Genomic DNA, 24,949 nt, shown 5'->3' on the forward strand with positions numbered 1-24,949 from the left:
CACTACAATTCCATAGGGCACCCAAGCCACGATAAAAGCAAAGCTGAGTGCAATACTCGAAAAAGTAAACGAGATGTTTTCCACGGTTTGTTTGTGTCCAAACATGGCATGAATGGCTTCACGGTGGGTTTTTATGTGTACTGCAGCTAAGCGAAAAAACTGCGTTTCCACTGTACAACACACAGTTGTCCATATGGTGATGACAGCGATTCTGGCTGTCACAAATGCTTTGTTGACTTCTTTATCTTCGCCAAGAATAATGCAGTGATATTTCAAAGGCCCTACTGAGACGAATGTAACCACAGCTACCGCTGCTCCCCAGATAGCTGCTGCTGAAATACAAGCGAGTTTAACGTCCAGTTTTCGCTGATGGGGGAATTTGGTGAGCGCTTCGTATCTGTCAAAACCGATAAGAGCAAGGGTCGCCAGAGTTACGAAGTTGCAAGCGGTTTTTAAGTCGAACGTCACATCAAAGAGTAGTATGGTCTGCGGTCGACTGCAGTTGATGTAATGCTCAAAGTCTGCCACAAGAGCGGCTTCCATAGGTAAAGTGATTAACAGCGTGGCCAAGTTTGCAAGTATGAGGTTGAATATGAGGATCTTGTCAGGCGATCGTTGATGTTTCCACTCAATGTTTACGGTAAATCCCAGAAGAATATTAGCCGCCACCGTGACAACAGCGATAATACTAAGATAGAGAATCCTCCCAAGAATCGCATCGCATGTAGGAGCCAACGTAAATCCAGAGTCCATGCTTTTATTCAGGTCCAAAGTGAAATTAAAGAGGCAAGAAGTGTTGTTTGCCATGGCGAAAATGGTACGTCCGCTTCTCGCTATTCTTCTGCCGCCGCTTTCAGGCTAATAACTTCCCCGCTATTCCAAAACTCGTTAAATTAACATTAGGTGTTTGTTTGATGTTCATTTAGAAGGTTTCAGCTGGTTTTGTTCGTCAAATCCGGCTTGTCAATGCTACCAGTGTAACCCGTCACTTCTCTTATCTGCCGTCCGCTGCATTCTGACTCTCATGATTGCGATAGGCGTTTCTCATGGGCTGCAAGCTCCAATCCAGTTTATAATTGAAGAGGACGATTCACGCTGCGTCGCAACGTGTGTTGAACCTTCTAATAAACGCGTCAAGTTATGAAAAGTCTGTTCTGTGGTGGATTATAGACCGCTATGGATATCCCCGTGACCTTGCCCCAGAATCAAGAATCAAATGCGAAACCAAATCCAAACAAGTGTATGTATGACGTTTTGCTGACAACTCAACGCAAGATAAACATTGCTTATGCATTATTTATATCGCGATTACAGAAAACAGCCGATATTAGACTCCTGTGAACGTCTTGTAACGTAACCCTTTAAAATAGACCAAGTTGAACCACAAAGGGTCAGGAATTGTTTATGCGCGTAGAGAAATATACACGCCTAAAAGAGAATCACAGATACAGATACGGGTTTTATAATGTAAATAAGACATCACGAAACTCCTACAGGGCAGAGTCATTAGATTCCTGATCTGACACGGTATGCACACAAGTTAATTAAGATTGTTTAATGTATTTATCAGTTTTTATTGGATCTGAGAGTCGTCTTTGAATGGTTGTGCAACTACTCCCTATTCGGTTCCTACTATCACAATCTATTTATCGAAAAAGAGGAATTCTTTCACGGTAGGCATTCAAACGTTTGCCTTATTCCCTGACAACAAGTAAAGCGACGGGGAAAAGCATAAACAGGCTGACATGCTGTGTTGCTGTCTCTAGGAGACTGGAGGGCTCGGTGTGCGATGCGTCTGACAGGTCATGTTAGCCACACTTGACAAGAGGAAAGACATTTGCGCGCGCTGTCTCCTGGGAAAGGCCCACGCACTTCCGTCGTGAGCTTCAGCGGATCTCTTATTGGTTAACGGGGGACTTAGACGTGGAAGCCTGTGAATGATGTAATATCCGGTGCATATCAGACATCTGCTGAAGTGAGAGGACGGGTGAAGAATTTGATGATATATGATTATTTTCATTTTGAAAACCATATGTTATGGTTTTCAAAATGAGTATATCTTGAGCAAGATAGGCGTTTTATAGGTATTTGCTTGTCGTCATTTTGAATTTAGCCAAAAATGTCCTTTTTTATTGCTTGTCACTTCCATAAACGAATCAATAGAATCAATAAAAAAGTATGTAGGTTCTTGATCTCTAGGTTCTTATACGCGTACACGTGTGTTTACAGTGTACAGATTATCAGATGACGCACCCTCTTAAACCAAACACAGGGAGCCCGTTAAGGCCCTGTCACACGTAGACTTTTCGACTGCAACTTGTTTCGCTAAAAAAATTGACGTAGCACGCGCCCTGTCACACGTGAAGTTTTTCCTGCGACTTGGAGCAATTTGTTGCAGAAAGTAGAAGAGCGTTCTACTTTTCGTGCGACTTGGAGAAAGAACAAGTTGCAAGAGGAGTGTCACACGCAAAAATAGTGCGCGTGCGACTTGCAATTATTTTTCGCAAGAGGAAAGCGTACGTGAGGGTTCCCAAATAGAACCCCGGGACTGGGCTAGGTTGACATATAACAAGCACATATACAAAGGCTTTTTGGATTTCATTCAAATTCATTTTTTTTTTCATAACGACAATTTCCGTTTTAGAGTCCGTAAGCTTCTGAAAAAAAAAATGCATTTTTCTATGTAATATCCTCAGAATGATACCTAATGATAATTTAATATTTTCTTTGCGAAATTCTACACATGCTTGTGCCCAGTCCCTATAATTTGAAAGAGGCGTAAACATTGGTCACTTCACAAAGAACCTACCCAGGATCCTTTGTGAGCCTGCATCGTCAATCAACTCGCACTGAGTTTTCCCGGTTTTTTCCTCTTTATTTTCCCCTCATTTAAAGACTGGAAACGAAACTGAGCCATCGTTAAGACCTGCCAAAATAAACAACACTGTGCAAAAAATAACCCAATTCTTATCCTCAGCACCCAGACTTTCCTTTTCTTATCACTGAAATAGCCTATCTCGTAACTGATAAACGCCGACATTTTTTTTTTGTCCTTGCAGCGCGGGCGGCTACGATAATTGTAGGTAGTAGTATGCTTATTTGTACTAGCGAAAATTTACATCGTTGATAACATCGGGAAAAAAACAATTACGAATTTTGCGGTCAAGGGGGACTGCTTTAAACTATTCATGATTATTCCTCCAAATTAGATTGAGGTAATCGAAGAGCAGATCGCGCTAGTGGCACCGCGCCACATCTCAGGAAAGCCGACTGTTTTCGGGATTATTGCGCTAGAGAATCATGAAAAATCTCCTTCTCAAGACGGTTATCAGACTGATATTCGCCAAATTTGGTAAGTATGAGCTCATTCTATTAGCAGATACATAAATGTATAGAGCTGGCGAATATGCATTCCAAAAGTCAGGAACTTGAGGGAAAATGAGCAAAGTTGCGTTCGTTTTTTGATAGCACCTTTCTCGTTTGTTGCTGTCATTGATGCATGGACATCATTCGAACAGTGTAAAGGGATAGAATATTTTAAGACGTTAGTTCCGCTATCTAAGCAACAAGCTATTGTGGTACTTCTGTGGTCATTACTTGATTTACTAAAAACGAGCATGGAATATCGTAAAAATAAATAATATGCACAAAGACGTCGCTCGAGGCATTCAGTGTGGGGCCCCATATCTTGCTAGCCCAGTAAGTTATGTTCTAGGATAAATGATTTATTTTTAGACCAACTTTGAAGGCAGAATTATCAATTTGAAAAAAAAGGGTCGAAACAATGTATAGCTGAAAGGGGACTGGGCTACCTAATAAAATAACAAATTTTTGGATTATCCCTTTACTAGAACCTGAATTTTATTTTTTTATTTTTATATAGTATCTTACTTGGAAATATTGTTTAGCCTAACTGTTAAGCTGTTTTCCTTAATACAGAGAATACATGTTCTTATGGGGTGTATGACTAGATTCGATTATCTATCACTACTAAGCAAATATTGAACACTCAAGCGCTTTAAAACAAACATCTAATCGCATGTTATCAAAATTACAATCTTTCCTAACTAATCTTAACTAATCTTTCCCTTTTCTTTTTCTTATCTCTCTCCCGGCTTTCTCGACCGCAAACAGCCTGATATCTTACAAATATCTCCCAGATGTTCGGTTAATAGAACATCAAAGAGCTTGGACATAAAGGCTTAATCAGCTTATTCAACGTTGATAAATTACTAAATTACGACAAGTGAAGCGAAATGGAAATCTCGCTGGACAGCTTTTTAACAAAAGCAACTCGAAAATTATTTTGTACTCAGCTTGTAGCAGTATATTTGTTTTAAGTCATACTATAAGTTATTCGTATACAATAACAGTTTTTATTGTTTATAAGGAAATATTTTTTCATTCAAATTTTTTGCTTTGCATTTATTGGTATATTTCTAAATAAATTGTTTCAAATTAGTTGATATAAAGTACAAAGTCAACATCAAGCCGTTATATATTAAGTGCTAATGAAATTTGAATAATTCACCGTTTGCCGGCTATATGTTTTGGAAAAAATGTCTTAAACACGTTTCACATATTGACAGACTAGAATATCATTTGTTCTTGCTATCCAAAATGGCGCGAAATATCTGAGGCCCTTGGAACGAGGTAAAGATTCTCTTACTTACAGTGCTTACAGGCTATTTATTTATCCTGAAAATATTTTGAGTACCTTATTACACTTGATTTTCGCGACGCCAAAATTTCGGGATTTTGAGTGGCGATATTTCGCGACACTTTATTTTCGCGATTTTCATATTTTCGTAAAAACCAGATCACTTTATTTTCGCGATTTCGGGATAATAATAAAATCAAGCAAAACAAGTGGAATTAAAATGTACTGTAAACGTCAAAAATGAAACAATATGTAACAAAAAGATGCGTGGGGTAAATTTAGTTTCATAAAAATCTAAAATACAAGTCTAACTCAACCCCTTACCGTACCATATGTACAGCTTATTAAACGGTCAATATTCCCCCAAAGGCTTCTTATGTTCTCACTTAATTTTCGCGCATCCTCATTTTCGCGACACTTAATTTTCACGTCACTTTATTGACGCGAAAATTAAGTGTAATAAGGTACACAGAGATTAATGTTACGAGGGATGCTGAAAACCCCAACGTGTCAAGGAAAAATGTTGATACGCGCGTCAGATTAAATCGAGTATGCTCATGTTATATGTCGTTGTAAAGCTTAATAAATGGGAAATACGATAATCCTTTTTGTTTCTAGGTTTGATGAAATGCTTTATTTTTTTTTAACGGGTTTTAATCACGGGCTTGTTCCCAGCCAATCACATCCCTTTAAAAACCTAGCGTGTCTAGACTATCCGGCAGATCATTTATAATAATAATAATAATAATAATAATAATAATAATAATAATAATAATAATAATAATAATAATAATAATAATAATAATAATAATAATAATAATAATAATAATAATAATAATAATATTAATAATAATAATAATAATAATAATAATAATAATAATAATAATAATAATAATAATAGTTTATTACGACACTCTCGCAGACAAAAGTCTGAATTACAGTGAAGGGTCATTTTTGGCTTATGTCAACCACCATATACACACCTACCAAACTGTGTCCGGCTTTTAAGATATTTTTCCTTGTTCCTATGCAAATTTGAGTCAAAGTTAGACGTTTGAATAATTTTCAGGTACAGTAACGCGACACCGGAGGACATAAAATGCGATCCGCTTAAAATCTCCCAAAAGCCGAACACAGTATCACTTTTGAATAAATAACCTAGGGTTTTGCCAAATTATGCTGTCATAGCTCTTATACTTAACGCACATTAGGGTTTTGAAATTCAGAATACATGTGAATTTAAAGCCGAATAAATCTCGGTTGAAAGTTCTTGGAGAGTGCAACACCTTCTTGAGAAGCCTGCTTGCAGGCGGGCGACTCGCCCCCAGGAACCATGCGGCTTAGAATACAATATGGCGCCCGATCATCGAACGGAGAGGGCAGACTCGTACCTAGTCATTATTTGCTGTTGCGCGGATATCCACAGGAATCCTGAAGCGAAGACGGAAAAAAATAACGACTGGCAGATTACAGATCCAAGATGGCGGACGAAATCGGCGAGCAAAAATGTTACGAATTTTCACAGACGAAGAAGGACCTATCCGTACTGCATTTCTTGCCTGTAAAATTCCATGTGCACATGACAACTGCAGAAATAGCCTAAATACTTTCCTGGAGTTTGGAATTCGGCATAAGATCATGTGCAAATAGTGACTTCCTCGCTCTAGAGCTTCTTCTAGGGGACATAAAGACAATTTGTGCTCGAATTATATCTCTGAAAGTGTATATTTTTGATAAATACAATCCAACCAAAGTAGTATGAGTTCAAATGAGTGCCAGAACATTCAGACCATCCAAATTCATTTCATGAAATGATGTATCGAGCTCACCAGTTTCGTCCGCCGTCTTGGGTTTTACGAAACGAAAATATCATCTAATTGAACAGGGAACCACCGAAAATAAAACTAAATGGTTTACAACGAGTGTGTGTAGGTAGGCCCTTGGACTTGTGCACAAAAAAGTAAAAAAACGGTCATAAAAACGCTGCTTACAAGATATTTGAAAAACTTGCAAGATATTTTCTGAGTTCTGCCAGACGTCAAGCGAATTCCGACCCCGAAACCGCATCCTGACCGTCATGCATCGCGCGGCGTCTGGGTACGAGACTGGTTTTAGACTAGCAAAGGTCGCATGCGTGATCCGCGCAATTGGCATCACGCTAGCCCGGTCGCAGTTCTAGATCCCACATGGGTCTAAGCTGTGGTTTAAAGCACTTCGTTCGAGTCGAAGTCGCCCTGCAAACCGGCTATGCCATGCTGACGAGTCCTAATAAGGACGAAACAGCTGTCCATGGTTGCCGAACTGCACGGGTAATAGACTGTGCTAGCGTCCAGTCTTGGCCCGACTAGTGCCAATGTGTGTATGCTAGTGTGCTTTTAAAGTCCACATTTAGGTAGAATATTAGCATTATCGGTATAAAATTAGCATTATCGGTATTATATTAGCTTGTATTAAATAATGTAATATTAGCATTATCGGTATAATATTAGCATTATCGGTATAATATTAGCATTATCGGTATCATATTAGCATCATCGGTATCATATTAGCATTATCGGTATCATATTAGCATTATCGGTATCATATTAGCATTATCGGTATCATATTAGCATTATCGGTATCATATTAGCATTATCGGTATCATATTAGCATTATCGGTATCATATTAGCGGCTTGTACTGCGCTCTTGCATAGAATCCACATCTTGCGCAATTTATGAGAAAAAAAAACGTATCCAGGTTCATGTGAGATGTCTTGAGGTTATTCCTCTCAAATTGAAAATATGATGAGAATCGTTTGAGAGCTTATAGATTATGTAGGGCGAAGAAATAAACTGCATTTTGAAATTAGTAGTTTATTTCGTCGCTCTACATAATCTATAAGCTCTTAAACGATTCTAACCTTATTTTAAATTTGAGAGGAAGACATTTCACATGAACCTAGCTGGAGACGAACAAACATAGCGCGCGCTCGTGCGTAGAACTGGATGCGCAATGCAATTCAGAAGAATAACTTTAAACAGCTTTTTGAGCAAGCATTTATATTTTTGTCAGTCATTTAGAATAACTATTCTATGATTGGTTTGCTTGTTCCTAATTCATACGCCTTCTGATTCGACCACGCTGTGTGCACTCGTCACTTTATAAAAAGTATTCTTGCTAGAAGTAGGGTGACAAAAATCCCAAATTATTATTTTTAGCTGTTATAGTGTGCCACTTGCTTTAATGCACTTTCTCTTCCAGCTACCGGCTTTCAGTGTCACGACACAACAAACAGTGGCATATACGTGTGTGATGTTGGGTCACGCGGTGCTTGTGTGACGGTTGAGCTCGCCGCCACCAATATATCTAGTGGTGCGCAAAGGACTGTCACACAACGTCTTTGTATAGCGGACCATTCATGCAACGTCACGCGAATTTGTGACGGCATCTCCTTTTCGATGCAACAGTGGAACATATCACGGTGTCACGCAAAATGCTGCAACACAAGCCTATGTAACGCACCGCAACCCACCAGTACGGTCAGTAGTACCACAACTGAAGTTGAGCAAAGAAGTCAACCGGAGGTTGCTGGGACCCATGTGGTAACGGCTCCACGCCCCCTCTGTTACAAGTGCCCGCCTGGGACTAGCGCCGAAACATGCACACAGCTGCCTAGCACTGTGCAATGCGAATCTAGTGAAAGCGTTTGTTTTAGTGTGATCGGTAAAGATAGAATCGGGGAGATCGGCTACCGAGGGTGCACAGACACGGAACATTGCGACGCCTCAAAACTTTGCAACCAGGCCAGCAGGGATTTGTTCTTGAAGACTGGGGAGGGGCTACAAGACTGCAACGGCTACTGCTGCACGGGAGAGATGTGTAATCGTTTTAATCCGACGCGGCCCTACAATCGCGAGCAGGAGACTGGGTCAACAGAGAGGGATATCAAGGTGGTGCGCCGTGAGACGCCAGCGAGTAGCAACCCACCAATCAACTGCTACCGGTGCGTGCCTGATAACCTGGGAAGCCTGTGCAAGAGGGAGGCTAGGGCGAGCAGGTGTCCGCTCGACAGAAGTAGGACGGGGTATGACGGGTGCTTCAGTATGACAGGGGTCATAACTAATTCGTCGACAGGCATGGTAAGATCCTTTGGGCCAAGGGAGAGAGAGTAGCTAGGGGCTAGGGAGTCGGAGTAGCTAGGGGCTAGGGAGTGAGAGTAGCTAGGGGCTAGGGAGTGGGAGTAGCTAGGGGCTAGGGAGTGGGAGTAGCTAGGGGCTAGGGAGTGGGAGTAGCTAGGGGCTAGGGAGTGAAAGTAGCTAGGGGCTAGGGAGTGGGAGTAGCTAGGGGCTAGGGAGTGGGAGTAGCTAGGGGCTAGGGAGTGGGAGTAGCTAGGGGCTAGGGAGTGGGAGTAGCTAGAGGCTAGGGAGTGGGAGTAGCCAGGGACTAGGGAGTGGGAGTAGCTAGGGGCTAGGGAAGTGGGAGTAGCTAGGGGCTAGGGAGTGGGAGTAGCTAGGGGCTAGGGAGTGGGAGTAGCTAGAGGCTAGGGAGTGGGAGTAGCTAGGGGCTAGGGAGTGGGGGTAGCTAGGGACTAGGGAGTGGGAGTAGCTAGGGGCTAGGGAGTGGGAGTAGCTAGAGGCTAGGGAGTGGGAGTAGCCAGGGACTAGGGAGTGGGAGTAGCTAGGGGCTAGGGAAGTGGGAGTAGCTAGGGGCTAGGGAGTGGGAGTAGCTAGGGGCTAGGGAGTGGGAGTAGCTAGGGGCTAGGGAGTGGGAGTAGCTAGGGGCTAGGGAGTGGGAGTAGCTAGGGGCTAAGGAGTGAGAGTAGCTAGGGGCTAGGGAGTGGGGGTAGCTAGGGACTAGGGAGTGGGAGTAGCTAGGGGCTAGGGAGTGGGAGTAGCTAGGGACTAGGGAGTGGGAGTAGCTAGGGGCTAGGGAGTGGGAGTAGCTAGGGGCTAGGGAGTGGGAGTAGCTAGGGGCTAGGGAGTGGGAGTAGCTAGGGGCTAGGGAGTGGGAGTAGCTAGGGGCTAGGGAGTGGGAGTAGCTAGGGGCTAGGGAGTGGTAGTAGCTAGGGACTAGAGAGTGGGAGTAGCTAGGGGCTAGGGAGTGGGAGTAGCTAGGGGCTAGGGAGTGGGAGTAGCTAGGGACTAGGGAGTGGGAGTAGCTAGGGGCTAGGGAGTGGGAGTAGCTAGGGGCTAGGGAGTGGGAGTAGCTAGGGGCTAGGGAGTGGGAGTAGCTAGGGAGTGGGAGTAGCTAGGGGCTAGGGAGTGGGAGTAGCTAGGGGCTAGGGAGTGGTAGTAGCTAGGGACTAGAGAGTGGGAGTAGCTAGGGGCTAGGGAGTGGGAGTAGCTAGGGGCTAGGGAGTGGGAGTAGCTAGGGGCTAGGGAGTGAGAGTAGCTAGGGGCTAGGGAGTGGGAGTAGCTAGGGGCTAGGGAGTGGGAGTAGCTAGGGACTAGGGAGTGGGAGTAGCTAGGGGCTAGGGAGTGGGAGTAGCTAGGGGCTAGGGAGTGGGAGTAGCTAGGGGCTAGGGAGTGGGAGTAGCTAGGGGCTAGGGAGTGGGAGTAGCTAGGGGCTAGGGAGTGGGAGTAGCTAGGGGCTAGGGAGTGGGGGTAGCTAGGGGCTAGGGAGTGGGAGCAGCTAGAGGCTAGGGAGTGGGAGTAGCTAGGGACTAGGGAGTGGGGGTAGCTAGGGGCTAGGGAGTGGGAGTAGCTAGGGGCTAGGGAGTGAAAGTAGCTAGGGACTAGGGAGTGGGAGTAGCTAGGGACTAGGGAGTGGGAGTAGCTAGGGACTAGGGAGTGGGGGTAGCTAGGGGCTAGGGAGTGGGAGTAGCTAGAGGCTAGGGAGTGGGAGTAGCTAAGGGCTAGGGAGTGGGAGTAGCTAGGGGCTAGGGAGAGAGAGTAGCTAGGGGCTAGGGAGTGGGAGTAGCTAGGGGCTAGGGAGTGGGAGTAGCTAGGGGCTAGGGAGTGGGAGTAGCTAGGGGCTAGGGAGTGGGATTACCTAGGGGCTAGGGAGTGGGAGTAGCTAGGGGCTAGGGAGTGGGAGTAGCTAGGGGCTAGGGAGTGGGAGTAGCTAGGGGCTAGGGAGTGGGAGTAGCTAGGGGCTAGGGAGTGGGAGTAGCTAGGGGCTAGGGAGTGGGAGTAGCTAGGGGCTAGGGAGTGGTAGTAGCTAGGAGCTAGGGAGGGGGAGTAGCTAGGGGCTAGGGAGTGGGGGTAGCTAGGGGCTAGGGAAGTGGGAGTAGCTAGGGGCTAGGGAGTGAGAATAGGTAGGGGCTAGGGAGTGAGAGTAGCTAGGGGCTAGGGAGAGAGAGTAGCTAGGGGCTAGGGAGTGGGAGTAGCTAGGGGCTAGGGAGTGGGAGTAGCTAGGGGCTAGGGAGTGGGAGTAGCTAGGGGCTAGGGAGTGGGAGTACCTAGGGGCTAGGGAGTGGGAGTAGCTAGGGGCTAGGGAGTGGGAGTAGCTAGGGGCTAGGGAGTGGGAGTAGCTAGAGGCTAGGGAGTGGGAGTAGCTAGGGGCTAGGAAGTGGGAGTAGCTAGAGGCTAGGGAGTGGGAGTAGCTAGGGGCTAGGAAGTGGGAGTAGCTAGAGGCTAGGGAGTGGGAGTAGCTAGGGGCTAGGGAGTGAGAATAGGTAGGGGCTAGGGAGTGAGAGTAGCTAGGGGCTAGGGAGAGAGAGTAGCTAGGGGCTAGGGAGTGGGAGTAGCTAGGGGCTAGGGAGTGGGAGTAGCTAGGGGCTAGGGAGTGGGAGTAGCTAGGGGCTAGGGAGTGGGAGTAGCTAGGGACTAGGGAGTGAGAGTAGCTAGGGGCTAGGGAGTGGGAGTAGCTAGGGGCTAGGGAGTGGGAGTAGCTAGGGACTAGGGAGTGGGAGTAGCTAGGGGCTAGGGAGTGGGAGTAGCTAGGGGCTAGGGAGTGGGAGTAGCTAGGGGCTAGGGAGTGGGAGTAGCTAGGGGCTAGGGAGTGGGAGTAGCTAGGGACTAGGGAGTGGGAGTAGCTAGGGACTAGGGAGTGGGGGTAGCTAGGGGCTAGGGAGTGGGGAGTGGGGGTAGCTAGGGGCTAGGGAGTGGGAGTAGCTAGGGACTAGGGAGTGGGAGTAGCTAGGGACTAGGGAGTGGGAGTAGCTAGGGGCTAGGGAGTGGGAGTAGCTAGGGACTAGGGAGTGGGAGTAGCTAGGGACTAGGGAGTGGAAGTAGCTAGGGGCTAGGGAGTGGGAGTAGCTAGGGAGTGGGAGTAGCTAGGGAGTGGGAGTAGCTAGGGGCTAGGGAGTGGGAGTAGCTAGGGGCTAGGGAGTGGGAGTAGCTAGGGGCTAGGGAGTGGGAGTAGCTAGGGGCTAGGGAGTGGGAGTAGCTAGGGACTAGGGAGTGGGAGTAGCTAGGGGCTAGGGAGTGGGGGTAGCTAGGGACTAGGGAGTGGGAGTAGCTAGGGACTAGGGAGTGGGAGTAGCTAGGGACTAGGGAGTGGGAGTAGCTAGGGACTAGGGAGTGGGAGTAGCTAGGGGGAGAGAGAGAGCATCTAATATCAATCTAGCCAAATTGGACACTTCCGTCTTAGATCCCATGAAATTTGCAGGTTAAAGATGAAGGAATCTGGAAGGACTGCTCCGTCGTGTCAGCAGACTGCAACGAAAACGGAACTAGATGTGACAGGCTGACCAGCGTTCTCAAGGACAGAGGACTCACTCTTAAGAACTGCTACGTGAACTGTTGCCAAGGTGACCTCTGCAATAATTTCGTACCCTCCCCGACACCGGAAGTCATGATGGCCCGTTCAGGGACCCGCCAATGCACTGTGGGATGCACCAGAGTGCTGCTTCCGGTTTTGTTAGTTGTCATGGTAACGAGCGGGTACAAGTAAAAGGGGTAAAGAAAATAACTCAAATCTAGGATGTCAGTGTAACGCGTGAGCATGTCACAACAGACAAGAGACGGCCGGTGATGGATACGGGCATGAGAGAGGAGAGCTTGCCAAAAGGGATTATGGGAAGACGGCGCTGGACAAGATATTACGCAATATAAATAGAGCGTTTAAACATGGATGATCGTATTTGTACGGTCCGCATCGTTACCCTTAACAGTTTTTACCGCATAAGTAATTGTGTTGTGATTGGGTGTAATAAACCTAGCATGTTATCAATGTTAGTCATGTAGCACGCCGCATATCTTTCAAGTAAGACAGTACTTAGTATATTATTTAAAATGCGTAATTCAAATACATATACGACCATCAATTACAGGGATTAAGTACTAAAAATATCGATAGAAAATCTTAGAAAATAAAACGGCCGAACATTTAGGTGGATTTTCAGCTTCCCTATGAGCCCGCGCACGCGCAGAGCCCCTTTAAAAGCGAAGCAACAAATTAAACAGCGATGTTGTCATAACGACCACCGCACTAAGTCCTATAGTCGACGCATGCGCACTGTCAGCTCCAGAGCGTGCCCCTTTATTCGGTTGTCCTCCCACTACCGTCGGGGGTGGGGTAAGGTAGGTGGCGTTTTTCCCTTCAGGGCAGTGATCCGAGCCACAGCACCTGATGTCGCACCTGATGTACTTAGACTGACCCATCTGAATCCCAAAGTGATTTGCACAGCGGTTTTCGTGGCAGTCCATGCTCCGTGCGCATCCTAAGGAATATCCCGTGATCCTCTCCTTCATCATCTCCACGTAGACTTCAACAGTGGTGTTCTGACAGCGGTCGTAGCCCGGGCCACACTCTTCTGAGGTTTGCAGACGGCCGCAATCCTCCATAGATTTGTACGAGAAGCATTTTAGACACCTTAAGGATTGTGTTGTGGAAATGAGAATATAGAGTTAAAAATATTTTCAACGTCACGCCTCTGGAGGTGTGCCTCGAGCAAAAGTTAAGAAATTCATTGAGGATACCTTTTTTGCCCTACTTCGCTTTCAGCACCTTTTATTGTGGTTGAGCAGAGAAACCCCGTTAATATGGTCACTATCAAGGACACTGGTCTATAACGTAAACGAGGGGTCCTTTCTAAGTGAGTAATCCCTAGAGCAGAATTCGGTGATAAAAAAACACTCTCTTAAGTCGCTTGTCTAGCTGTAACTTTAGGAGAGGTTTTCCTTTTGCATTTTAAGCAGCGCAAGTCAACACGAAAATGAATTAAACAAATAAACATTCCCTTTAGCTTATGCTTGGGATTTTTCAGAAAAAAATCATCGAATAGCTTGAGTCAGACTTGGAAGACAAAAGTCTAAGAAACTCGCTTTTGATAACAGATAAGGACTTGAAATGGAGATGCTATGACGAACTGAACATGTTTCGAAACAAGCACAGCGCGCCTCTTAAAGTGCGTCTAAAATACATCCGACAGATGTAATAAAGTCTGAGCAAATAGAGATCTAGCGACTGAAGACATATGGCCAATGAACAGCGCTACTCGCTTTTAAAATCACCGTTTTCGATCAAATACATACATTGTTATTGAATTGTAACTTATTCTAGAGTAATGAATAGATATGGTATCATTTGATGATGTTCTACTAAAAAGGTTCAGGTCTCCCGGTGAGTTTTTATGTAAACAGTTATTCATTAATTACAATGTAGCACGTTCCTGTTGCATAAAATGTCAGAATAAAAGTTTACAAAATGCTTTAGCGGTCCAAACAAGGGGTAGGCAACGGGTCTATATAAACGAAGTGAAACAAGAACACTTTGCCTAGCATAATTCCGATTTGAAACGAAACGATCGTCACAACTTACTGACCAAATAAGGACTAGAATCGCACAGTTATTAACAGTTCTGGTTCGGTTGAGGCTCGACCTCGACCATAGTGCTCATTTACAGTAAACGTGGGTTCGGGCTTCTCAGTGAATCAAATTTTTTGTGCACAATAAACAACGTGCTAGAGTAGTATAAGTATTATCTGACGAACTTTTCTAGAGCGGCACGAAAATCCACGCCGTTTTTAATCTAGGCCGATGCTCGTATTATATTCCATCTCACATTATATTCTATCGTGGTATAGTAATTTATTCTTACCTTGGTGGAAAGTCACCAGAATGCAAGCTAATGTTGCAAGTAACCCCATGAGATCCATCTTTGAGTATGAAATACCGTGGATACATTTATTGCTAATTAACAACCAAAGATACCGATTATAGGCAATCTAAACGAAAATCTGCAGCAGACAGGAAAAAGACACGAGCACCTTTTCTACTAATATATCAGTCGCTGCGCTCTCGCCAACCAATAAAAGGACTTCCAGCCCTCACGATGAAGTTTTTTCTTTGATTTCCGATTGGTATCTGGGGACCAGAATCGCTTACGGAGGTAATAAGGCCGTATTGTGATACATCAATACTCCATACCAGCGGCATTCGCCTTGTTTCCTAGCAACATCTCACAGCTACCCAATTACTCAAGGAGGAAGGAGTTTGAAATTCCGGGGGCACGACGGGGGCAAAAAGGGGCGGCGGGGTTTGAGGGCCTGGAAATCCCGAACTGGTTTGAACGTTTTAGGAAGAACCGCTGTGTTAGACAAAAAGTTGTAAATGTAGCCTTTGTTTACGTTATTTCCAATCTGCAGCCCGATAGTCCGGCAGGCGCATTTTCACTCGTAGGTTTACTTAAACTCGAGAAAGAATTCGCCTCACGACCGGATCACAAGCAAGTGTTCTGGCTTCAGAGTTTTTTTTATCGCGCAAAATAAAATAACTTGATTCATCAAACAGGCAAAGCATTTTATCAGCGACGCGAACATTGTCAGCAAGTAAACAATGCTTATCTGTGATTTGGCCTTTTTAACACCTAAAAAAGGCCCAATCAAAGCACAGCAGCTCCTAGCGTTATGGAATTCAAAATTGTTACAAACTTTTCAAGCGGCTCTACGTGGGGCCTGACATCTGGAAGCGCCCGCAAAGTACGCTGTATCTTCAAGAAAGGAGTTCGAGGTTCTTTCATGTTTATTTTTCTTCAGGCGTTTGAGAGAGCTTACTAAAATAAAAATCCTACGTTATTAAAAAAATATCTAAGGGTATCAGAAAAAAAGTATTTCACAATTATTAACTGACATTTGTGTCAACTTTGAGTATAGTATCGAGCTTGTTAAATTTTCCCGAGAGGTTTCTAAGGTTTCTGAATAATTAGCAGGCATGAAGACAAACTTATAAGCTTCTCTAAACCGTTTGCAGGATAGTATTCTCACCTATTGTGGTGTGAAAATATATGCCTACTTTCCAAGTAAGAAAAGTACCATTGCATATACAGTATATGGAAATTTAAAGAAAGGCTGTCCTGACGAATAACTTTTCCTTTCCCCCTTATGTTGTAAACATGCTGTGTACAATAATAGAGCCTAGAATTTCGAACGGATGCTCAAAGGGGGATCTCTTCCGAAATTGCAACACCACAAGAAGAAAGAGAATCTAACCGAAAAAAAATCGCAAGCGACGGCATATTTAGAGCATCTGTGCGAGATGTTGCTGCATAAAGCAAAATAAAGCATGACAATACTGAGAATTTATTTTTGCAATGATTCATTTTTTTATCAAAAACTTTTATCAAACTCTTTTCAGAAAAAGTCCTATACGCGACCCAAAATGTACAAATTTATACAATCTTTTAAAGCATTTTTAATACACAGCAAAATATTGCATTCGTCCACAACACTCACCAAAAGCAATAGTTATTTTAAGACCACATCGGGTATCAATATTAAGTGATTTAAAAAAAAATAATTAGCTCTTACGCTCACCGAAAATATCAGAGCAGCTTCTCTTTGATCAGCCGTTGGAAATCATTTCAATCATTTGGGAGTATTTTTCTCGAATAAAGGTCCCGTTAGCAAGACTCATTTAGTTTATCATTTGATCTCATTAAAACTTTTAGTTGTGACCAGAATGCAGTGTAAGGGCGAAATCTCAAAATAATCTTCTTCAATTGCCCACTTTCAAATTTGAAAATCCTCAAGGAACCTTTGAGCTATAGGAAAAGGGCTTTCTATTACTTTGAATTACCTAGGTGACAAGCACCCAATTAAGATTCGGGAGCATGAACAGATGCAGGTTTGCCTGAAAACAAGAGCGATGGTCACTGGCCTCACTGCTCGCAATTGAGCGCCCGCAATTGAACGTGCGCGAGGCGGCGTCCTCTTGCCGGCGTCGTGAATCTCAATTGCCCTAGAGCATGCGAGGCGGAGCGCTATAAGTAAAAAACTCTAGCCTGACAGTGTGGCGCACAGCGACCATGAACTGAGCCACCTTCCGCCGCCGAGATCTATAAGCAGAAATAGAATCTGAGATCGACACGCTCTTTCACCGCACCTGTCTGCAACAGATTCAGAGACAGTTTTATATTAGTCACTGTTCATAATATATTTCATGCATTCTACATACATAAATTTTTCGCTATATACTTTTATATAATTGTAAATACCATCACGTAATTCAGTCTTATGACTGCAAGGTGTTTTTATCAATAAATGGTCTATCTATCTTTGTGACTGCTGTTCTGGGTTCTCAACATAGAAACGCCCATGGGGCCAGCTTAATGATATATCAACCTTCCCGAACCTTTCAAAATTCACAAATGAATAAAATAAATTATATTGAATCAAGAATATAATCGAATTGAAAAAAAAAACCCGTTTCAAACTCCATTTCGGTGAACGTATTTTACCAGTCTTACCGATATACTAGACCTATTACCATAAGTTGACTATAAACTTTAATCATATGGAAAATTGCATTAGTCATTATTTTCACATTTACAGGATTATGAGCTTTGTTCTCAGCGAAGAGCAAAAGTGCAATATTACATCAAGTCTCTATTATAGTTTCATTTTTTCAAGGATTCTCTTGGTAGCTTTTAACTCTGTTGGAGTTTTCCTGTCGGGAGGATTTACCCTTCAGTAGCTTTTAAGCCTGGCCATCGCTTCAGTTGTTTAAACGCAGAGACTTCCTAGTAGCCAATAGGACCAAAACACAAACACAAATTACCCAGCAGGCGAAATGTTGATCGCTTTTAATACAATAAGCAGTGGCTTCTAAAAGCATAACGTGTTTTAATCGAAAAACGCGAAAGTCCTCCTGCGAGTCAAGTACATAATGACGTCAATAAAACATAGCCCTCCGGTAACTGCACTTTAATAATCGGACTTGAATATAAGGACCGTGTTTGACCGGAGTTCTCACTAGTCTAAAACACCGAGGCCAGGGGTAACAAAGCCTCCGCACATCAAAGCGCAGTGCAACAACGCCCTTGCATTGAGTTCCTATTGAACATTCCTTAAAAGAAGACCACTTCAAGAAGGCAAGACAAAAACTGATTGCAATGTCTAATCGTAGCACTAACTCGTCAGAGCTTGATTTTAAGCCTTACTCTGTCGGCATAGTCGACGTTGCGTTCGCAGTTCCGTTTGCCGTGAACATGATATTCGGGGTAACTGGCAACGTACTAGTGGTTCTTGTGGTTCGCCGGAATCGCGCCATGCACACCGTAACGAACTTTCTCCTGGTTAACCTCGCGCTCGGAGATATGCTTGTTCTCATTTGTAATCCTCGATGGCACAGTTTCGTTGTTACCCCGGTTCATCCTCACGGGGCATTGGGAAATGCTCTTTGTGTGTTTTACACAGGGAACGCCATTGTTACTATTCCATGCGCGGCGACCATTTTCACTCTGGTAGTTTTAGCGGTTGAGAGATACAACGCGCTTGTGAATGCTTTGCGCCGTTGGAGGCTAACTCCCGAGACTTGCCCGTACGTATTGATAGCCATTTGGGTCCTCGCCCTCGCCATCAGTATCCCAGACTTTTTGTACAACTACTTCAGCGAGAAGTACAACAAGTGCCTGTACCTACTGAGTCTAGAGCTTGCTACTGAACTGTCGTTTGAGATTATCGCAACCGTGACGACTGTAGGCTTTCTTCCTCTTACTATTATTTCATTCTGCTATTTTCACATCCTCAAAGGCGTGTACGTAACGAATACGATTTTCTCTGAGCAAAGTGCTATTGATGATAATCTGGCAAAGAAAAAGCTCGCGAAGATGTGTCTTTCTGTTACCGCAGTGTTTTTCCTTTGCTACATCTCGTACGGGATATACTTTGTTTTTATTGCTGCGTCAAGTCGAGAGGTGCTGATAGCGAATCAATACAAGTTTGAAGTTATTAAAAGGGCCCTTGAGTTTTGTTTTACGTTGTCCTCCAGTCTAAACCCGATGATCTACGCCTTTCAGAGCTCAAGCTATCGTGAAGGGTTTCGGAAAGTCGTGAAGTGGAAAAGGGAAATTGCCCCATTAAACGTTATAAGCCGCTTTCGATCCTAAGAACCGCACTAACAGCAAAACATCACAGATGGCTACTGGTGATCCAAACAGCTAGACATTGCACAGCAGAACATGGCAGAAGGCTACTAGCTATCAAAACAACTAGACGCAGAACATGGCAGAAGGCTACTAGCTATTAAAACAACTAGACGCAGAACATGGCAGAAGGGTACTAGCTATCAAAGCAACTAGACGCAGAACATGGCAGAAGGCTACTAGCTATTAAAACAACTAGACGCAGAACATGGCAGAAGGCTACTAGCTATCAAAACAACTAGACGCAGAACATGGCAGAAGGCTACTAGCTATCAAAACAACTAGATGCAGAACATGGCAGAAGGCTACTAGCTATCAAAACAACTAGACGCAGAACATGGCAGAAGGCTACTGGCTATCAAAACAACTAGACGCAGAACATGGCAGAAGGCTACTAGCTATCAAAACAACTAGACGCAGAACATAGCAGAAGGCTACTAGCTATCAAAACAACTAGACGCAGAACATGGCAGAAGGCTACTAGCTATCAAAACAACTAGACGCAGAACATGGCAGAAGGCTACTAGCTATTAAAACAACTAGACGCAGAACATGGCAGAAGGGTACTAGCTATCAAAGCAACTAGACGCAGAACATGGCAGAAGGCTACTAGCTATTAAAACAACTAGACGCAGAACATGGCAGAAGGCTACTGGCTATGAAAACAACTAGACGCAGAACATGGCAGAAGGCTACTAGCTATCAAAACAACTAGACGCAGAACATGGCAGAAGGGTACTAGCTATCAAAGCAACTAGACGCAGAACATGGCAGAAGGCTACAAGCTATCAAAACAACTAGACGCAGAACATAGCAGAAGGCTACTAGCTATCAAAACAACTAGACGCAGAACATGGCAGAAGGCTACTGGCTATGAAAACAACTAGACGCAGAACATGGCAGAAGGCTACTAGCTATCAAAACAACTAGACGCAGAACATGGCAGAAGGCTACTAGCTATCAAAACAACTAGACGCAGAACATGGCAGAAGGCTACTGGCTATGAAAACAACTAGACGCAGAACATGGCAGAAGGCTACTAGCTATCAAAACAACTAGACGCAGAACATGGCAGAAGGCTACTAGCTATCAAAGCAACTAGACGCAGAACATGGCAGAAGGCTACTAGCTATTAAAACAACTAGACGCAGAACATGGCAGAAGGCTACTAGCTATCAAAGCAACTAGACGCAGAACATGGCAGAAGGCTACTAGCTATCAAAACAACTAGACGCAGAACATGGCAGAAGGCTACTAGCTATCAAAACAACTAGACGCAGAACATGGCAGAAGGCTACTAGCTATCAAAACAACTAGACGCAGAACATGGCAGAAGGCTACTGGCTATGAAAACAACTAGACGCAGAACATGGCAGAAGGCTACTGGCTATCAAAACAACTAGACGCAGAACATGGCAGAAGGGTACTAGCTATCAAAGCAACTAGACGCAGAACATGGCAGAAGGCTACTAGCTATTAAAACAACTAGACGCAGAACATGGCAGAAGGCTACTGGCTATGAAAACAACTAGACGCAGAACATGGCAGAAGGCTACTAGCTATCAAAACAACTAGACGCAGAACATGGCAGAAGGGTACTAGCTATCAAAGCAACTAGACGCAGAACATGGCAGAAGGCTACAAGCTATCAAAACAACTAGACGCAGAACATAGCAGAAGGCTACTAGCTATCAAAACAACTAGACGCAGAACATGGCAGAAGGCTACTGGCTATGAAAACAACTAGACGCAGAACATGGCAGAAGGCTACTAGCTATCAAAACAACTAGACGCAGAACATGGCAGAAGGCTACTAGCTATCAAAACAACTAGACGCAGAACATGGCAGAAGGCTACTGGCTATGAAAACAACTAGACGCAGAACATGGCAGAAGGCTACTAGCTATCAAAACAACTAGACGCAGAACATGGCAGAAGGCTACTAGCTATCAAAGCAACTAGACGCAGAACATGGCAGAAGGCTACTAGCTATTAAAACAACTAGACGCAGAACATGGCAGAAGGCTACTAGCTATCAAAGCAACTAGACGCAGAACATGGCAGAAGGCTACTAGCTATCAAAACAACTAGACGCAGAACATGGCAGAAGGCTACTAGCTATCAAAACAACTAGACGCAGAACATGGCAGAAGGCTACTAGCTATCAAAACAACTAGACGCAGAACATGGCAGAAGGCTACTGGCTATGAAAACAACTAGACGCAGAACATGGCAGAAGGCTACTGGCTATCAAAACAACTAGACGCAGAACATAGCAGAAGGCTACAAGCTATCAAAACAACTAGACGCAGAACATGGCAGAAGGCTACTAGCTATCAAAACAACTAGACGCAGAACATGGCAGAAGGCTACTAGCTATCAAAACAACTAGACGCAGAACATGGCAGAAGGCTACTGGCTATGAAAACAACTAGACGCAGAACATGGCAGAAGGCTACTAGCTATCAAAACAACTAGACGCAGAACATGGCAGAAGGCTACTAGCTATCAAAACAACTAGACGCAGAACATGGCAGAAGGCTACTGGCTATGAAAACAACTAGACGCAGAACATGGCAGAAGGCTACTAGCTATCAAAACAACTAGACGCAGAACATGGCAGAAGGCTACTAGCTATCAAAACAACTAGACGCAGAACATGGCAGAAGGCTACTGGCTATGAAAACAACTAGACGCAGAACATGGCAGAAGGCTACTAGCTATCAAAACAACTAGACGCAGAACATGGCAGAAGGCTACTAGCTATCAAAACAACTAGACGCAGAACATGGCAGAAGGCTACTGGCTATGAAAACAACTAGACGCAGAACATGGCAGAAGGCTACTAGCTATCAAAACAACTAGACGCAGAACATGGCAGAAGGCTACTAGCTATGAAAACAACTAGACGCAGAACATGGCAGAAGGCTACTAGCTATCAAAACAACTAGACGCAGAACATGGCAGAAGGCTACTAGCTATCAAAGCAACTAGACGCAGAACATGGCAGAAGGCTACTAGCTATCAAAACAACTAGACGCAGAACATGGCAGAAGGCTACTGGCTATGAAAACAACTAGACGCAGAACATGGCAGAAGGCTACTAGCTATCAAAACAACTAGACGCAGAACATGGCAGAAGGCTACTAGCTATCAAAACAACTAGACGCAGAACATGGCAGAAGGCTACTGGCTATCAAAACAACTATACGCAGAACATGGCAGAAGGCTACTAGCTATGAAAACAACTAGACGCAGAACATGGCAGAAGGCTACTAACTATCAAAGCAACTAGACGCAGAACATGGCAGAAGGCTACTAGCTATCAAAGCAACTAGACGCAGAACATGGCAGAAGGCTACTAGCTATCAAAACAACTAGACGCAGAACATGGCAGAAGGCTACTAGCTATGAAAACAACTAGACTCAGAACATGGCAGAAGGCTACTAGCTATCAAAACAACTAGACGCAGAACATGGCAGAAGGCTACTGGCTATGAAAACAACTAGACGCAGAACATGGCAGAAGGCTACTAGCTATTAAAACAACTAGACGCAGAACATGGCAGAAGGCTACTGGCTATGAAAACAACTATACGCAGAACATGGCAGAAGGCTACTAGCTATTAAAACAACTAGACGCAGAACATGGCAGAAGGCTACTAGCTATCAAAACAACTAGACGCAGAACATGGCAGAAGGCTACTAGCTATGAAAACAACTAGACTCAGAACATGGCAGAAGGCTACTAGCTATCAAAACAACTAGACGCAGAACATGGCAGAAGGCTACTGGCTATGAAAACAACTAGACGCAGAACATGGCAGAAGGCTACTAGCTATTAAAACAACTAGACGCAGAACATGGCAGAAGGCTACTGGCTATGAAAACAACTATACGCAGAACATGGCAGAAGGCTACTAGCTATTAAAACAACTAGACGCAGAACATGGCAGAAGGCTACTAGCTATCAAAACAACTAGACGCAGAACATGGCAGAAGGCTACTAGCTATCAAAACAACTAGACGCAGAACATGGCAGAAGGCTACTAGCTATCAAAACAACTAGACGCAGAACATGGCAGAAGGCTACTAGCTATCAAACAACTAGACGCAGAACATGGCAGAAGGCTAACAGTGGTCAAAACAACTAGACATCGCACAGCATAACAAAACAGAAGGCTACTGGCGATCAAAACAATTATAGACTGAAATTTTCTGAAGCATCTAATGATTAAACGACTAAAGTTGGACTTCAAAGTGATTGGATAAAGAGGAAAAAACAGCTGATGAACTTGGCAACATAGGCATAGCACTTGTGTTGTGTATCATGTCTTGTTGAAAATAAAACGTATTAAACGCAAATGAAATATGGATCTTACTGAACAAGATATTTAAAACAATTAAAGTACCCGAGTAGAGGCAGCGTACGAAATTTTCAACAATATCGTATATTTTTTAGATTTCCCTCCAAGGTACCAATTCAATGCTAATATGACATGCACGTATGTTGTAAGGTGACCCCAATTTCCAATCGATTCGGTAGATGCGGGTGTTCTAGCCCGTCGCACCCGCTCGGGACTTTCTCTTTTTTGTCTACGGAACATATGTCCATAATCCACTTACCGGCGTCCTCGACGCCATGCGACGCCATGCGACGCCATTCGACGAAGGCGAATTTATTTATTAAATTTAAAGTTTTATTGCGTTTAAAAATTTTGAAACAGGGTTTTACCGTCTTCAAGCCCCAAAGCGCGCAGGTAATTATATTCTAAATATCTCGAAAAGTCGTGAAAATCACAATCTGAATAGGGTTTAAGCATTTGTTTTTGTTCCGTATCCGTTAACTACATTAGAAAAATTAGGTCTGAGTTCACACAAGGTTTATCCTAAGTAGGCTTTAGCCCTAGCCGTCGGTAGAATTAGGTTGCTGTCAATTATTATAATCACGTGTGTAGCTTGACATGCGCACTGGCAGTGTAACAAGTTAGTGTGTGACGTTGGCAGTCGTAGCAACATTGTAAACATTAGGTAAGTCACGGTAGACCAAGGGTAACAAACCGACACACCCATGGGGGGTGTTGGCTAAAGCCTTATCTAAACAGAGCTAAAAGCTTTCCATGACTGTCAGTGTCGGATTACCTAAGGGATACCGCCAAAGGAGCATATAAATATGGGTGCATACCGAAGCTCCGACAGAACTTGAATAGACACTTGTAGACATTCACATTAACACTTGAACAGTATATATCACATATGAGAATGAGAACGGACAGAGAAAGGTCTTCTAAAGACTTTGTAACAGCGAACTAGTAAAAACCGGGACCTAGCCAAGTGGGTCATAGTCGTTCTGTTACATGTGGTTAGAAAACCCAAAAATATAGCGGTTACATCTGGTGATAGAACCGAAAGATTAGCTGTTACAACATATTCAAACGACGAAATATGCCATTTTAACGTTTCGGGAAAGAGGGCCCGTTGTATGCCCTTGTAAATAGTATATATATATATATGTTTTTTCCATTTTCTTCTCTCTGAACATACATATTCTGACATATTCTTACGATGTTTACAAGAATAGTAGTTATTTGCTCTTGCTACCAAGCAAAGATCCCAAAACCAGGATGAAATACCTGAAAAAAATATATTTCGCAACGTGAAAATAATTGCTATAATGAAATTCGTGAATGTTTTTGTTACTTTCAGTGCAAGTTTTAAACCCCGGGACATCGTTAAGTCTATTGGCGCATAATTGTATGCTGTGCTTACGGATGTTTGCAAGCGGACGAGAAAATATCTTTCTAAAGAATCGCCATCACCCTCCTGATGCTTGCTTTCTCTTAAACCAAATTTATCCCAAAACTGCTATTCTGGTTTGACTAGGCATTGATTCGTCTGGATAAAAATACTTATAACAAACACCTGTCTAACGGCTATAAATCCCCCCTAAGCGGTTCATTTCTCCATTTCCCAGCCCTCTGCGCGTCCTACGTAGGCTAT

The 24,949-nt window shown here is 43.9% G+C and overlaps 3 protein-coding genes across 3 annotated transcripts; 2 read left to right on the forward strand and 1 right to left on the reverse strand.

Moving 5' to 3' along the window:
• Window positions 1-1,413: 1,413 nt before the first annotated feature.
• Window positions 1,414-12,589, forward strand: LOC116616063. The gene is made up of 3 exons (XM_032377841.2): window positions 1,414-3,352; window positions 7,903-8,780; window positions 12,193-12,589. The coding sequence occupies exons 1-3, from the start codon at window positions 3,301-3,303 to the stop codon at window positions 12,475-12,477; spliced, it is 1,215 nt and encodes a 404-aa protein (XP_032233732.2). The 5' UTR covers window positions 1,414-3,300; the 3' UTR covers window positions 12,478-12,589.
• A 192-nt stretch (window positions 12,590-12,781) lies between these two features.
• On the reverse strand, window positions 12,782-14,950 carry LOC5509011. Its single transcript, XM_032377842.2, has 2 exons — window positions 14,627-14,950; window positions 12,782-13,411 (listed from the first exon to the last, which is right to left on the reverse strand). The coding sequence occupies exons 1-2, from the start codon at window positions 14,682-14,684 to the stop codon at window positions 12,963-12,965; spliced, it is 507 nt and encodes a 168-aa protein (XP_032233733.2). The 5' UTR covers window positions 14,685-14,950; the 3' UTR covers window positions 12,782-12,962.
• A 2,842-nt stretch (window positions 14,951-17,792) lies between these two features.
• Window positions 17,793-19,112, forward strand: LOC5509037 (type-1 angiotensin II receptor A). The gene has a single exon (XM_048725203.1). The coding sequence runs from the start codon at window positions 17,918-17,920 to the stop codon at window positions 18,911-18,913; it is 996 nt and encodes a 331-aa protein (XP_048581160.1). The 5' UTR covers window positions 17,793-17,917; the 3' UTR covers window positions 18,914-19,112.
• The last annotated feature ends 5,837 nt before the right edge of the window (window positions 19,113-24,949 follow it).

This window comes from Nematostella vectensis, chromosome 3 (assembly GCF_932526225.1).
Source record: "Nematostella vectensis chromosome 3, jaNemVect1.1, whole genome shotgun sequence".
In the NCBI taxonomy this organism is placed as follows: domain Eukaryota; kingdom Metazoa; phylum Cnidaria; class Anthozoa; order Actiniaria; family Edwardsiidae; genus Nematostella; species Nematostella vectensis.